Raw genomic sequence first — 15,856 nt, 5'->3', positions numbered from 1 at the left:
GTTCTCTTCTAGCAAGCTGAAGCGAGGAACACGCAGACAGAGGGCCCTCTGTACAAGCAAGGTGCACAACTGCCCTCCTTTCTGAGCAGCATTCAGCACAGGAGCTCGCCCCGGGGGCCCAGGCTAACTGCGGATGAGGAGCCAGCCGCGGCGCAGCTCCTCCTGCCTCACGCTGTTTCTGCCCCAGCTGAGTGACCTCCACCTCGTCCGCGAGCCGTGCCCCCAACACGTCAGGCTCAGATCGGATCCGAGCCACGAGCTGCTTCTCATCTGAGCACTGTGCTGCCTTATCTCTAGACACGAGAGCTGCTTTAACATCCCGCAAGCCGCAACCACTGGAGATTTTTATCTCCCAAGAGTCTCTCTAACCAGCGGACAATCTGGGTACTCCCATCTGGGTACTCCACCCCAGTGCATTGGCGAAGTCCCCGCGATGTAGGGCTGCCAGCGCAATCACCCCGTTTATTGATGCAAGGACACCGAGTGACCAGGACACCATGGCAATGACTGCTTGCAGTTCTCCAGCTCCCCCACACAGAAACATTCTCTGTCTGCCTCCTGGGCAGCAGTGCTGCTCTCTTCCCACTCATTTGATCGTTTTTAATCCCCGCTCACAACCGAAAGGCATCTATCTTTTACTGGAGAGGTGCGTTCTCATGTTCAAGAGAGGTTCATATAATTCAAGCTAACAAGTAATAACAGGAAAAAATGGGTCTTAATTACAAGCTAGGGCTTTGGGGTTGGTTTCGCACCTGAGAAAAGCTCAGGATCTGCTTTAAGTGGAATATATTAATTTCCTATGAATATTCCCATTCTTCAGATGTCACAGGACCAGTAGAGAAGCTTACGATGCAAATACGCTGTCGATAGGTACGCTGCAGAGCTCACCCTCACCAGGGGCATCCCACAAGACACACCACACACAGCCGACCAGGCGCAGAGGCAGCAGCAGCAAACTCCAGAGTCACGAAAACCGCCCGCGGCGGGCGGACACCCACGTGCAGCGCTGGCTGCCGGCGAGGCGGCTTGGCGGCGATTCATTCGGCCGGCACCAGTCTTCTGTCACCCGCAGAGCTGGCCAGATGCGAAGCCTCACCTTGAGGATGGCTTGGGAACAGAATAGCCAGTCATGAGGCAGAGGAAATTTAACATCCTCCATATTTATCTCTATGGATAAAGCTGGAAAGAAAACTAGTAAAAGGAGGGGGGGAAAAAAGGAAAAAAAAGGGGGAAAAGGGGAAGAAAAGAATAAAAACAGGAAAAAAAGGAAAAAGAGGTCCTGGAGCTTCTGTCTCATATCCTGTGGTACTTCTGATTTAGATACTTCTCATTTTTATATCTTTTTTTTTTTTTAAGCCAGTGATCTCTTGTAAAGATGCAAGTACCTAATCGCCTCTAATTATCTTGCCAGATTTATTCTGTTAATTTTAGAAAGGGATAAGTTTCAACCCAAGCACGTTATGTTTCTGAGAAACTAGAAATACTTAATCAGTAACCATGAGATGAAATCTAAGTTTCTGAACATAAAGAAAAAGATTTCTACAGTTAAAGATGAAAAGAACAGCATTGCCTTGCAAGAGTTAAGTAGAATGGAGAAGTTATTGCTACCATGAAAACCAAAGAGGTCAAGTTTATATGCCAGACTTACTCATGTTCACAATGAAAGCAAAACCCATATTTGTTGTTGAAAGGGTTCCATTTTTCTTGCGGCTTCGTCCACTCATAATAAATATAAACCACAGAAGGGGGCTGGATTTTTTAAGAAAGGCATCCTATACAATTTATAAGCCAGAAATGTTCTCCTTAAAAATTTCTCCTGGGTGCATCACGATGCATGTAAGACAGACTTTAACAAATGCTACACATTTCCAAACCAGTTTCAGTAAAATTCCATACATTTTTGCTATTGTTGAGGATCACAACACCCCAACAGGAAAAAAAGTAAATGGGATGAAGGAATAAGGATAGGAACATTCTTACTGCAAAAATTCTTCAAGAATTTCCCAAAAAGGAGAAAATGTTGTTCTTCTCCCAATACTTCTTTACAGAGAAGACTCTGAGTATATACAACACACATCTTCAACCAGAAGCTTGAAATGTATTTTCTAAAACACAAGTTTCATTAACTACGAGCCAAGCAAAAAAATAAACCCAATAAAATTACACAGAAAAAATACACTGCATGTTATTGAGAGATTGTAATTTCATTTTCATATGTGCCCTTGGAGTCGCAGGTTCTTGCATTATGTGGCCTCAGAGTATACAGACATATTATTTCAGTGTCTACAGAGTCCTCAGCAGTATATGTTCCCCCACTTTCTCCTTTGCATATAGTTCTACAAATTTGCAGCTAATCAAAAGAAATTTCTGGGATCTTAATTTGTGTTTTAGTGTTGGCCTACTTAAAATAAACCAACAAAACGAAAAACCACCACCACCACACAATCAGCAATCATAAGATATGCTTCTCCATTTCGAAAATGAGTAAAAGGAAAGAATCTCTCTGTTCCTCCCTGGATCAGATTGTTGAGGCAAAGACGAACAGGCTTACAGACTCTCTATAGCTGTAAACAATTCAACCGGCCCAGTATAACGTAGGCAGCTGGGAAAAACAGAGGCAGCCTGCATCTAAAATAGATCTGGGGCAACATCAGACCACAGGTATAGCCATGGCACGCTGGGGTAGTGGTGGTGGGACACTTCAATTTTGACTAAACTTCTGGACTTGTACCCAATTCGGTTTTGTTGAATTCAGTTAAATTCTTTGTGTGTGACTTCCTGAACAAGCACTTATCTGCCGAATCCCATACTTCAGTCATTAAAGCCACAAACAGCAATTTGCAAAGGCAAGAGTGGGATTTTTCAGAGCCCTCAGTCACTCCCATCACACCAATCAACTTTTCCGGTGACCAGGGATGAATGGCTGATAACAAAACCTTGACAGATCACATGGAAGCAGCTGACTGAGCAAGTAAAGCCTCTGAGAAGAGGAACTGTGTGCATATCAGCAGGATGCACTGGGCATTTCTACAAAACCTACCCTAGGAACTAAGTTAGGATGGGCAACACGTAAGTTTCAATTCTGGAGAAACAACTAGCAGCTAGTCATCAGGTTTACTTGGACAGTTTTATTTCCACAAAAACAGAAAATATTTAAAAAATGAAGAACCTCAAGTATTTCTGAATTATTAGTCACGATATTATATTCTGAACACTAAATGCTGTATTTAAGCTCTTGGCAGAAATACACGGATCTCGCTCTGGCATCAGATTTCCACTGTCCTCAACCTTCCTTACTTTTTCCATAAGAACTGGCTTTCTTCATGCCAATGTATATATTCAGAATGACTGAAATAAAGAAATTCGGAGAGAACACAAAAGCTCAGAGCTGCATCGAGAACGACGCAGATCCCATCACCACGGAATTTCAGCTGGATAGCACAGCGGGCTCAACCGCGCTGCATCAGAACTATGCATGTCCAACAGACCGCATCCGCGGCGTGGGGCAAACTCGGCTTCACAGTGACGACCGGGGGCTCCCTATGCTTTTGAAAAGTCCAAACTGAGGTCTGCAGACAGATGATTTGCTGAGCTCTTCCCGTTATCCTGAACTTCAGCACAAAAGGAAAGCCTCTCTCTTCTCAAATAAGGCCAAACAGAACTGGCACTAAAAGCTTCCCAGGAGTTTGTTTGTAGACAGCGTTCCCAATGAAGTCAAGCACTGACATGTTCTACCTACCCTGAAAAAGCTTGGAAATTTAAGGAAAAAAATGGACTGCAAAATGTACCACAAGTGAAGGAAGAGGTGATAATGAAGTTACATTCCTGACAAGGAAAGGACACGCTTTCACTCACAGCACAGAAAAGCACTCGTGCAGCACCCACGGTCATATTGCAGCTGTCTCCACCCTGTATGCTTTCTGCTGAAACTTCAGTGGTCTAACAAGTGCATTAATTACAATTTAAAATGAACCTGCACTTGAAGGAGGGGTAAGGAGGAAAAGAAAAAGAATATGATGTGGCAGGTACCCTTGGCAGCAGTCTTGGAGGACAGGCATTTACAATTACGTGATCATTTTAAGGAGGAGGCTTTCCTTCCTCTGAAGCATTTTTGTCCTCTGCACAGTGCAGCTTATCCGATGTGCTCAGCAGTTCTATTTATATAGATGTGACTCACCTTAGAACTGCCTCTGAGACAATGTACCTCTTCCACTTTCTATTAAATAAAATAATAGAGGAAAAACAGTGCAAATAAAATCCCTTTACAAAGTTCATCCTGAAACTTTGACAAGACTGTTCAAGTCTGACAAGCTGATGTGATGATATTCAAGGTTCAGAATGCTCAAACACTACGTGGGGGCCTCCATGCGACACTGCTGTATGCGTAGCACTGCAACAGCATCAGGAATAAGAAAATCCAAGATCTCATCTGCATGCAGGACATCATTTCAAAAGGTATCTATCTTCAAAGGCCAGAGAAGGTTTTTTTGTTTTGTTTTGTTTTTTTTTACTGTAATCCCTTAAGTGAATTGTTATGTTGCTTTTATTGTTATATTAAGGACTTTTTTTAAAAAAAAAGAAAAAACACAGCACAGTAAAAGAGCAGTGAAGCTTGGCTGGAAAGTTAGGTAGACATGTCCCTAGAGATCCCCTGTCTAAAGTCAGGGAAAAACAGGCTCTAATCTGCTCTCATACTCCACAGACTGCAGACGAGAAATGTTTTGCAGATGGTGTTCCTGAGGGGTGAAGGGGAAACCAACCTCTCCACATTCAGCCTTCCTACGGTGCCTAAAGGTAAAAAGGAATCAGACTTCTCTCACTTCGAACTCTACTTTTTTGCTCTTTAGCCCCCCGAACCCCAGCCACGTGCTTCCTCTCCCCAGCAGCCCGTCCCTTCCAGCCGAGCAGAAGGGTTCCAAGGCTGCAGCTACCCCGTCCCCAAAGGCCTTCGGTTCCCAACAGCTCTCACCTCATAAAAGCTCCTTAATTATACAGCAAAGAGCAAATTTTAATCTCTCTTCTCGCCTGTCTAAGAGTCAGAACAGCCAGGCAGGCTCAGAGCCACCGCAATGGCCGTTCCAGTGAGGATGACCTACGCTTCTTGGGCGCACGGCCTTCCTTCCCCGAGGAGGCCGCCCGCCAGCTCAGATTCAAGGCCCAGCACTGAAGCTGGGAGCCATAAAAGGCTCAGCGGCTTAGGACCCATGCACTGATTCATTTCCAATACCAGCAATAAGACTGACTCGATACACAACATCACTTTCCGCTAGGAAGCAGTAAGCAGCTCTGACAGAATACAGCAGAAAATTCTCTTATCCCATCCTCTGTCATGTCCCAGCTATTTCAGTTAATTGCAGATGATATCTACAGCAGTCTTTGTTTAAAATTACATACTGTCAACAGCGTGCTCGTAAAAAACCCTCCTTCTAATCAGAAAATAAGGTTTTGCTTTTTTTTCTTGTTTGTTTTAAAGCCCCGTACAAAAAGACCGATTTCTCCTTCACGCAGACCTAACGCCCCAACTGGCAAAACTTTAGAGCAACCACCTCCGCTCAGAAACGACCGAGTAGTTCTTCCCAAATTCCTCAGCTGCAAGTGATCAAATCTCCCAGACCGCTTACTCGTAAAAGCCGCTTCCCTCCCCAAACAGCGCCCGTCGAGGCGGGCGGCGCGCAGGAGCAGGGTCCTCGCCCCGCCTGCCTGGGCAGGGAGCCGCTCACCTCAGGAGACCTTTCGGCTGCGGCAGAGCCTGGCGGGGATGGAGAGGCAGCAGAGCGATGCAGGCGAAAGGCCCGGCCGGCGTCAGCTTTCCAAGCAGGCGAGTTTCATCCCTCTGGTTAGCGAGGCGTGTGTCCGAGCCTGGCACCGTGCACTTCAGCCTCCACAGGCACCCGAGGGTCCTCTCCTGCCGCGGCGCCCCAAAGCCTGAGCGTGGTGGCTCGTTGGTCTAGGGGTATGATTCTCGCTTAGGGTGCGAGAGGTCCCGGGTTCAAATCCCGGACGAGCCCTTGTTTTAGACCAGGAAGGCCAACGGCACCCTGGCTGGTGTCAGGAACAGTGCAGCCAGCGGGGCCAGGGAGGTGATCGTCCCCCTGTGCTCTGCTCTGGTGAGGCCGCACCTCGAGCGCTGGGTTCACTTTTGGGCCCCTCACTACAGGAAGGACATCGAGGGCCTGGACGATGTCCAGAGCAGGGCTGCGAAGCTGGTGAAAGGCCTGGGACACAAGTCCCACGGGGAGCGGCTGAGGGAACTGGGGTTGTTTGGTCTGGAGAAGAGGAGGCTCAGGGCAGAGCTCACTGCTCTCTACAACTGCCTGAAAGGAAGCTGTGGGGAGCTGGGGGTCGGCCTCTTCTCACAAGTAACTAGTGATAGGACCAGAGGGCATGGCCTCAAGTTGCGCCAGGGGAGGTTCAGGTTGGAAATGAGGAGACATTTCTTCTCAGAAAGAGCAGTCAGGCACTGGGAGGTGGTCAGTGCCCAGGGAGGTGGTGGGGTCACCGTCCCTGGGGGTGTTCAAGGAAACGTTGGACCTGGCGCCTGGGGACAGGGTTTAGTGGGTGATATGGGTGGTAGGGGGGATGGTTGGACCAGATGATCTTGGAGGGCTTTTCCGACCTTAATGACTCTGCGATTCTGTGAACTGCTGTGAACGAAGTCAAACCCAGTTTGTCCACATGCAACCAGGAACTGAAGTGTCAGAACTCCTCAGGGAGGTCCAAGGCCAGAGAAAGCAGATTAGCACACGACACAGAGGTCCACTGGCAGTTAAGCACGTTCTGAAGTGCTTTTATGAAATAAGGGGCCAAGACAAACCTCCTGACAGAAGCCCCCTTCTCCCGGTCTCTGCATGTCATGCTGCAAAGTACAGGTTTCTTGGAGGCTGAGACTCCACCAGCCTGCCCTGGAGGCCACCAAGATATGCTGTCCCAAGAGGGCAGCCACGTAGCAATGCCACCGGCAGCGAGCTCAGCCCCACGGTCACTGGGAAGTACTTATAACGGGGTGGCTGAATGCCTGAAGATCACCAAGCAGTGCCATATGGATACCAAAGCAACACAGGCTTGCAGGAGTGGGAAGGAAAGGTTCTCCAGCAACTCTTTTATTCACACCCTTCTCAGGATGGAGCAGAATTAAAGATATTAAGAAACCAGGATGGTCTCCAGCTACCCGCAGACCCGCTCACAGTACAAGGAAGACTGTTTGGGTATAAAAGCTGCACAGGATGACCCTGAAAATTTCCTCCTCAGGTGCAGAACTCATCCAAGTACGCCACACCTCACGCTCACTCTGACATCTCAAATGCCATCAATAATGTTCTCATGGCTTTTGGTTTCAATGGGCAAATCCTATGAATGGAAACTAAATCAGGGCAGAGTCAGCTAAAGGAAATTTTTGCCTTGCTGCCGCCTAATTAGATGATGCTGACTAATCCTCTACATTACTTCACAGTGAAAGGGACCCAGCAGGAGTATTAGGATGGGTTTTTAAAGAGCTAAAAGCTATGAATGATTTCTTTTTACACAGAGCATTTCTCTTGCACAAGTTGCTTCATCAAATGTTCTTTTCCAAGATTATATTCTCCACAAAACGTGTCTCTGTGGTCTACAGAGTTGGAAGGACAAAGAGCAGCACAAGAAAACAGAAGAGATGGAGATGAAAAAGCTGGACACAACCTACTACAAAACTTTTCTCACGGAAGTGACTACAATGAGAAACGACTTGCAGGACTGGCCTCTTGGCTTACCGTTAAATAAACAAGGAGCATCAAGGAGTATCTTCTCTTGCAAAAAAGCAGACATATAGCTAAAGGAAATAATGCAGGCCCTTGTCGAGGTCACTGAGAACTGCTCACGGCTTTACAGTCAAGCACATGCAAGCAGCCCTTGCAAAGCTCAACCCCACACTGGTCTAGTCCTGCTGGACTAAAAGAGCCTTATCACAGCTCACAATTTAAACCTAAGATGTCCTACCTTGCTTTCATTTCCTCTGAGATCCTGCTAAACCGCCGCTGGCAAATACACAGGTTAAAAATAAAAGGACCCTGGAATTTGAACTATTCAAGGACAAGAAACCATGATCAGTCTTTTTTGAAGCTTTAAGAGAATGACATCAACCACCTCGTTACGGTAACCGGTTCCTACGGCAAGAAAACTTCAGCTGCTCAAGCGTTGTTGTTCTCCAACTGTAGCTTGATAAAGTTACGATCAGTTAGGCAACAGAACAGCCCTACAGGAAAGGCAGGGCAAAGAGCAATGGAAGCCCAACAGCAGGGGTCAGGGATCTGTAAGGTGGCACCTCTTCGAAACTAAGGCTCCGCAGCTATGTTGAGTATGTAAAGAGCTCTCCACTTCAGTGATGTCAGCCAAGGGAAAGCAAGTGCAATTTGTAGTTGATGCATGTTCTACAAAATTTGGCCAGGCTGCAGTAAAATAAGCTCAGTTCTCCAATGCTTTACCTCTCATGATGCAGATTTCCCAAAATCATTTAAAGATAAACAGCGCAGTTCATTTAACTTACAGCCTAACCTCTCCTGTGACTTGAGAGAGATCAAAATTTGCTAACTAATGCTGCAAATTTACAGAACCCTAGGAACATACTTAAGAGTCGTCTGAGAGAAATAACAGAAATTCAACCCTCTACAGTCAGGATGCACAAGGCCTCACACACCGTACCAGATTCACGTCAGCTGCAAGTTAAAGACCTACTGCTGCACAGGGTGTCTTCTTCGGGTTCCTCAATGTGCACCTTGAACTTTATTACTAAGTACTGCTTAGGAAAGAACAGTTTTCAAAGCACAGCTTTGTCCTTAAAATTAACAAACAGTTTTCTACATCACGGAGCGGCTCCCAAAAGCTGCACAAGGTCAGATATGCCTCCCCACCTTCACGGTAAAGCCAGGTGAACAGAGCCGCCTACACACTTCACCGACTTGCCAACAGCTGATCCTCTGGGAGCAATAGGAGGGCTGCAGCACACTGAGGACAAATGTTAAAGTCTCAGGCTTACCTGAACATGGAGGCTGGTCTGATGATTACCGATGATCATGCAGAAACTGGAGTTAGTGACCGGGGGGAGACAGCTGGGTTTACAGAGCTCCCAGGCTTGTGCAAGGAAAAAATAAAAAAAATAAAAACACTTTCTACTTATACTGCAGATACGTTTCGTATGGAAACAAGACCAGTTTTTTTGATCTGGTACGTTTACTGGCAGACAATTTCACCAGTACCTACTGCCATAAAGCTCCAAAAAAATGGAGATGCACACATATTCTTGCATCCAATTGAAATAACAACCAGTTCCCATAAAGGACAAACACGAGGAAGCGTGCAGGCGTTCATCAAGTCAGCACATATATGCAGATGATATGCTGCTGGAAATGATTTTTGCTCAAGGTCACTGGTGAAGTTGTTTCAATGTAATTAATTCCATAGTATGTCGAACCATTATTCCTATTACGTACAACAAGAAGCCGAGGACTACACATCACCTACAAACAAAAGCAATGCCTGCCTAATGGCGTGAATCGTGCTGGGAGAGGGTTAATGGGATCCTGCTGACTCCCGGAGGCAGCTCACTCCCCGTCCCCTCAGAACAGGATGGGGAGGAATGTCCTTGGGAAGTCGTTGGAACCCAAGGCGCAACTCCCGGTCAAAAATGAAAGGAATGAAGTTTAAAGGTAGCTATTTCTGTGGTAGTAAACAGGTGCACTAAACGATACAGGCTAACAAAGGTTCCACATGATACTTATTTTTTTCAGTTGTAAAGATTTCTGAAGCAACCAATCAAACTGTTTTTAAAATAATGTAAATATCTTCAATACGTAGGTAATGGACTCTTCTCCATGAGGGGTAAGGGCCCACTTCTCTCTCAAGCATGTGTATTTCCCTTTGGTATTCAGGCGCTGTCACAAAATTTAGGAAGAATTTCAGCTGGGTTCGAATAAACAGATGGAGTGAAAAAAGATTTCTGACTCTAGTGTTAAAAACAGAAGACTCCGCAATTAAATGCATGTTTTCTTTCCTTTAGAAAGGGCACATCTCCCTTTACTGCCCAGAGAGCAGACTCACCGTGGCACACAAGAAAAAAACATGGAATAGCAGCAGCTAGGGAAGGATGCAACACCTCCGAATATATGTCAGGTCCAACCAAGCAGATTTAATGATTTTCAGTGCATTTTATTCCAAATGGCATGTGACCTATTTTAGGCCTCTCTCTGATTTGACTATAATTAACTGCAATTTGTACAGATTCCAATTTAATACATGAACTGACTTGATTAATAAGAAAAAAATAAAAGCAGGACAATTTCTAAAGTTAAAAAAAAATCCCAAACCCATTTTAAGCTAAAACATGAGACAAAAATACATTGTATATCAGGTCAATGTATTCTTCTCTGTCAAAGGAGCATCTTCCCACAGAACTCCGAGGTAAGCATGCAAGGTTCTTTAAAATGGTATCTCTAACTTCAGCACAAGGACAAAATGTGATTTTGTAGCCTGAAAAAACTGTTTCCCCTTTAATAAAAACGTGATTTTAAATTTGTTTCCTTAGCGTGAAGGCAGATTGTGTTGATATTCTAGAATTTGCTTTTGCTTTGCAATGCATCTTCAACCATTTTGCGGACGACTTTATAGGAACACATCCTAAGGAAGAGAACCATAAAGGAGAAACGAAAACAAAACCCAGTCAATTACCAAAACCCTACACACGGCTACACAACCGCGCGGTTCTTTTCAGCTTCTCTCACCTCCAGAGGCTTTGGATGTGTTTCTCCCCATCTCCCCAAGCCCCCTGCACCCTCCCTCCCCTGCCCAGCCTCTGCCTCACCCTGGCGGTTTCCAGCACCTCCAGTTCTCCAGCACACCGGTCGCATTCTGCCTCGCTCTTCAGCCCGTGGCCCCTCCTGTTCCCACCCCGCTCAGAGCGGACCTGTTCTGCCCGGGCACGCAGACACGCTCTGCCCTGTGTCCCCAGGCACCAGCGCGCCTCCCTGCCCCTCGGAGCAGGGCCTCCTGCAGCCCTCTGTCCCCCCACGCTTGGAAGGCAGAAGCTCTCCACCCCGGCCTGCGAGACATGATTCAAACACGAATGTTGCGGTTATAAAGAACAACAACATTGCTCAGGATCCAGTGAGATCCCCACCCCGATGGGGCACGTTTTTAGCATCTCCCAGTCTGTTCTCTCCTGCTTCCTTACTCAAAGCAACAAAATCCAGACAAACACATTGCCAGCTTCCCCTTCCATCGCCATCCCCTAGTATCACAAAGTCCCAGGAGTGAAGATAAGTAGAAGAAAGTTCTGTTTCAGAGACTCAGGCAGGCATTCCTCTAAGAAATGGAGAAAAAAGAAAATGACAAGATAACTTCTTACTTATTTATATCTAGGCTTTCCTTTTATTCCGCTCTCAGTCACCCATATCTATGCTTTCCTCTGTTCATGAAGGTGAGTTATCACAAAATCCCCTTTATAGTCAACACGACAAAGAAAAACAGAAGAAACCGACAAGGACTTTAATTAGAACTCGGCACACTGTACGTTTCCAAGTGGATAAATGTTTGTCCCACACCTCCGATCTGTTGCTTCAATGACGGTTCTGTGCTTCGTGTCCTTCCTTTGTCAGGAAGTTTTCTATCTCTGGTAACTTTTTAAAGAGAGTGACAGTAGTTGAAGGAGTAAAGAATGAGCACATGAAATCTTTCAAAAGAAAGGCAAAGCAAAACCACCTTCCTGTGCCCTGATCTGTACCAGCACCCGCATAAAACCACCTGCGGGATTGCACTCCAACACATCCCTCCAATGAAGACGGCCACATCTGCTTCAAAATTCAGTGTCAGACTTCTGCCAAAGGTTTTCCTGACTAATACTGCAAAGCCTGGCAGGGAACCGAGCTGCAATGACTTCAAATGGAAAGCCAGTCTGATAGCTTCGCAGTGCCGTCTGGCAAGCCAAAGAAGAGGCTAAGGATGGAAAGAGGGTTACAAATGGAATGAAGCAGCAGTAAGTTGAGGCAACATTCAAATAGGGAAGATACGATAAAAACAGAAGAACACCATTCTGACGTAACAGACTTGAGATAAAATAACTTCAGGTTGACAAAGCAGAAATAGCTGCTGATAATGTAAATACAGAGGTAGGAGTACTTGCAAGTACGAACTTTCCCTGCATAGCTGTCATTCCTCCAGCCCAGGCAACCTTTTTGCCTCCCTGCAATTTCAACTGCACCCATTTTGCGTGTAGCTTCCAAGAAAATTCTGTCGTAACAGAATAGTTTTATTCATAGGAAAGTGAATTCCCAGCATCACAGAGAATGAATAGCAAAGGTATGTGCAACTTCCAGCTTGCAGGGTGCAAGAGATGGGCTTTGAATCCATTCCAGCATTTAAACTAGCAGGGGGAATAAAAAAAGGCAACATCCAGCCAAACTAATCACGGAGCTAAGGAGAGCACACGAGGCCACAACCACAACCCGGGTACCACAAGCAGAAGAGCACTGCAGAACAAGAGGTTTGGGCTCAAAGCACGCACACCTGCTTAGCTCTGAGCTGAACTGCATGCCAGCAAAGCTACTGGGACACGCGATACGGTGAGAGGACGTGCACAGAAGGGCACAAAGCTCTGTTAATTTACAGAGTAAGTGAACTTCCCACACGCTGCAAGAGCAGACAAGCTGAAAGAGAGTGAGGTGAGAGGCAATGCAAGATGGGAAGAGCGGTACGATCCCAGCTGTGCCCTGCTTCTCACCTGACACCTCCTTTGCCCCCTTCCCTTACAGGGACGCGTAACGCAGCCAGACTGCGAGAGCAGACCCTCCCTGCGGCGCCAAGAGCCCCTGCAGCAGCTCCCCATCTGCTTCTGCTTCTGCTCTTTGCTCCCACGTCACCCCACCTAGACGCGGCAGTGAGCATGGTCTGGCTGAACGGCGTCACTGAAACATCCGCTGCTATCACAAGTCTTGTTCCAGAGAAATAAAGAATGCGTGGAAATCGGGGGAGCAGGGAGCAGAAACACAAAGATATCAGCAGAAATACAGCAGTGGAACAAGAAAAACCCTATGAAAGAAAACAGAAATAGGAACAGGCAGGAACCAAGGAAAAATACTCAGAATAATGGGAGCAAAGGCAGCTCCCTGCTCGCTCTAAGAACTGTGCATCGTAACAAATTTAAATGCCTCCACGAGCAAGCACAGTCTAACAGGTGCTAGGCTAGAACCACCTCTTCTGGAAAATGCTGCTGATTGGGTTTTATCTGAAATAAAGTGCTAACTGCTTACCAGCATTAGGAGCAGCAGCAGCAATCACTGTCATTGCCACTTCCTGATACTCCTCCCTCTCTGGTTTTCAATTTTCACTGCTTTGGCGGCAGCTCTTCCTTATCACCAGCACCATTAAATCACAGAGAATTATGTTTCTGACTGCTTATTTTGTGCGCTTGCACTGCACAAAATGGAAGTGGTTTGGGAGCGATGACTGCCGAACACCAGACTTGTCGCGGGGTTTATTTAGTAAAGAAATAATGGCACTCGCAAAGAACCCCCATTACCAACAGAACGAGGGTCTCGGCCCTCCAGCAGCACCTACATCAGGATGCAGGCTTCTAATAAGGCCAGGAGCAATTTAAAAAAAACCTTCCTTCACATTCAGACCCATAGAAACACCATGCAGTTTTGCCTTTGACGGATGACCAAAACAGCGCTGCCTGTTTTGAACTATCACAGCCCCCTTATCTCAACCAAGATAAGATTTTTATCTTGCTAACTCAGAAGAAGAAAAAAAAAACAACCTCTCAACTGACAATCACATTACTGCCCTTTCACTGAAGTCAAATCAGATTTTCAGGTATTTTTCTATGCTATAGAGATTTGTGTGTCAGGCAGCAGCCAAGGCACTGCAGCACTCACGCAGAAGAGCAGGCACCCCCACCTCTTAAACACGAGGGTCACCCAAAGGCTTCCTCTGTGAACATCTCCGAAAACGAGGGTGTTCTTTCCTACTGATCACGCGGTTTTCAGCAAACATCATCCTTTCTATTTTGCCCAACCAAAACGCGAACCACGCTGACCACATAACTGAACTTGTGGCTGGAAACGAGAAAACATTCACCTTTGTGAAGGTACTCGTAGGAAATAAAAAATCATCCATCGCACACAGACAGCGACGTTGCACGGCTCAGAACTGTTCGGGCTTGTCACAACCGAAGGGCTTCTTCGTGAAACGGGGCGGCTGACCCCTCAGGTAGCCGGTTCCCTGTTCCGAGGTGGTTTTAGCACCGCTATCTACCTGATAAATAAAAGGGCCGATGCACTTTGATGTGCTCCTCTGAGTGGAGGAAGCTGCTTCGATGAAGGCTGCAAAACTAAAGGAAAAGGTGACTTCCCAATTCTAGAGCAGACATTTTAAAGCAATGGTGCCAGACGCAGCAGAGATTAATTGCTCCCCGCAGTAAGAGCATCGCTTCAGTGCTAGAGAATTCAACTCTTCCAGCTTAAAACAGTAATAAACAAGCCAAGCCCCCGATCCCAAATGCCCAACTTTTTTGTACCCCAAATTCAAGATAAATACCGATGTCACACAAACATCCCACCCCACACAAAAAATCAATACCAAGTAAATTTCAATCCTGTCATTATTCTTTGTTATATTTGCCCAGCGCCAACCACTGAACTGCAAGATCATTGTAAGATCACCTCCAGCGAACCTAAGGCCTCTCCAGTAGAGTAACACACGTTGGAAATTACTGAACGCTCGTAATCCATTCGCTGCCTTTCACCTTCAGCTCCAGCTGAGCTCCAGATTAGCTTTCAAGGCAAAACGAGTTCCTGCTCCGACAGGCCCAGCACATTCGGAGAAACCTCCACGGGGTATTTCTCTGTGACGGCTTCTTCATGAGTATTTGGGCTCCCCGAAAAGGGAGAAGAACCAAGCGTTGCCGTTTTAGGGGCACTGTGTCCGTTTCACTGACAGCGAGCCAGTTTCGGCACAGCACACAGCCTGCCTGCCCCCGCGTAACCGGAGGGGACCCAACACCGAGCCCCAGCTCCCAGCCTCCGGCACCCTGCAGCCGGGCAGGGGATGCTCCCAGACCTGACGCAGCGGGCACACCGCACACGGGGCCAGGAACTAAAACCACTGTCTGCATTCGCTACTTTTGTCGCCAGGCTTCACCTCCATAAATCAGGCCTGCGAACACAAGCTCAGTTCACACCAGAGCAGTTACACCATCAGCGTCAACCCAACCCCAACCCCTGCAGTCTCACCAAATCATCGCACGAGGGGCAAAAGAGACTTTTAGAGCTCAGCATAAGTAAAAGGGAGACAGGAGAAAATCGGCCGTTGATTAGATGTGAAGTCCTGTGGACTTTCTGGAACTCAATTTTAGTGCTCAATGAATTTGAAAATATAGATTTCATTTGAAAACAGTGTTCAGAGACACAGGCTTGACTTTTTTTTTCCATCTCCTTTTTGAAACACATTTATTACCATTTGTGTCAGAAATCTAAGTGCAAACTACTCAACCCTACACCACATTTACAGTTGATGGGGAAAAAAAAAACCTGACACCACTGCTCGGGGGGGAATTAATCTTATCCTAAGGCAAGCATTAAAGACAGGTCAGATTTATCATCACCCTCGGGAGGTGCTTATTTGTCTGCACCAGCTGCAGAGGAAGCCCAGGGACAAGCAGCCACCTTTCCAAGCAGTTAGGGCAGATGAATCCTACCCAAGGAGGTGGTCTCTAACCCCGCTGGGCTGGGCAGTGACTGGAAGGTTGTTAGGAAGAGCTTCAGGGCTCAATACAAGAAAAAGATCGCTTAAGTTCCTTGGGAAGAGCCGGCTGAAGCAAAGGTGACAGTTTTAC

The 15,856-nt window shown here is 46.6% G+C and overlaps 1 protein-coding gene across 7 annotated transcripts in view; it reads right to left on the bottom strand.

Moving 5' to 3' along the window:
- Positions 1-15,856, bottom strand: part of ARHGAP32 (Rho GTPase activating protein 32) — a 262,127-nt gene that overhangs the window by 205,117 nt on the left and 41,154 nt on the right. Inside the window, exon 2 of one of the 7 annotated variants that reach the window (XM_080567503.1) lies at positions 9,008-9,102. The exons of the other annotated variants lie outside the window; for them this stretch is intronic. Coding sequence (XP_080423629.1) covers positions 9,008-9,015 — 8 coding nt within the window. The 5' untranslated portion in view covers positions 9,016-9,102. The remainder of the gene's footprint in view (positions 1-9,007; positions 9,103-15,856) is intronic. 7 annotated transcript variants of the gene reach the window in all.

The sequence above is a fragment of the Anser brachyrhynchus genome (assembly GCF_964034855.1).
Source record: "Anser brachyrhynchus genome assembly, chromosome: 25".
Lineage (NCBI taxonomy): Eukaryota > Metazoa > Chordata > Aves > Anseriformes > Anatidae > Anser > Anser brachyrhynchus.
Note: the sequence above shows the minus strand (reverse complement) of the source record. Positions and strands in the feature narration are given on the sequence as shown.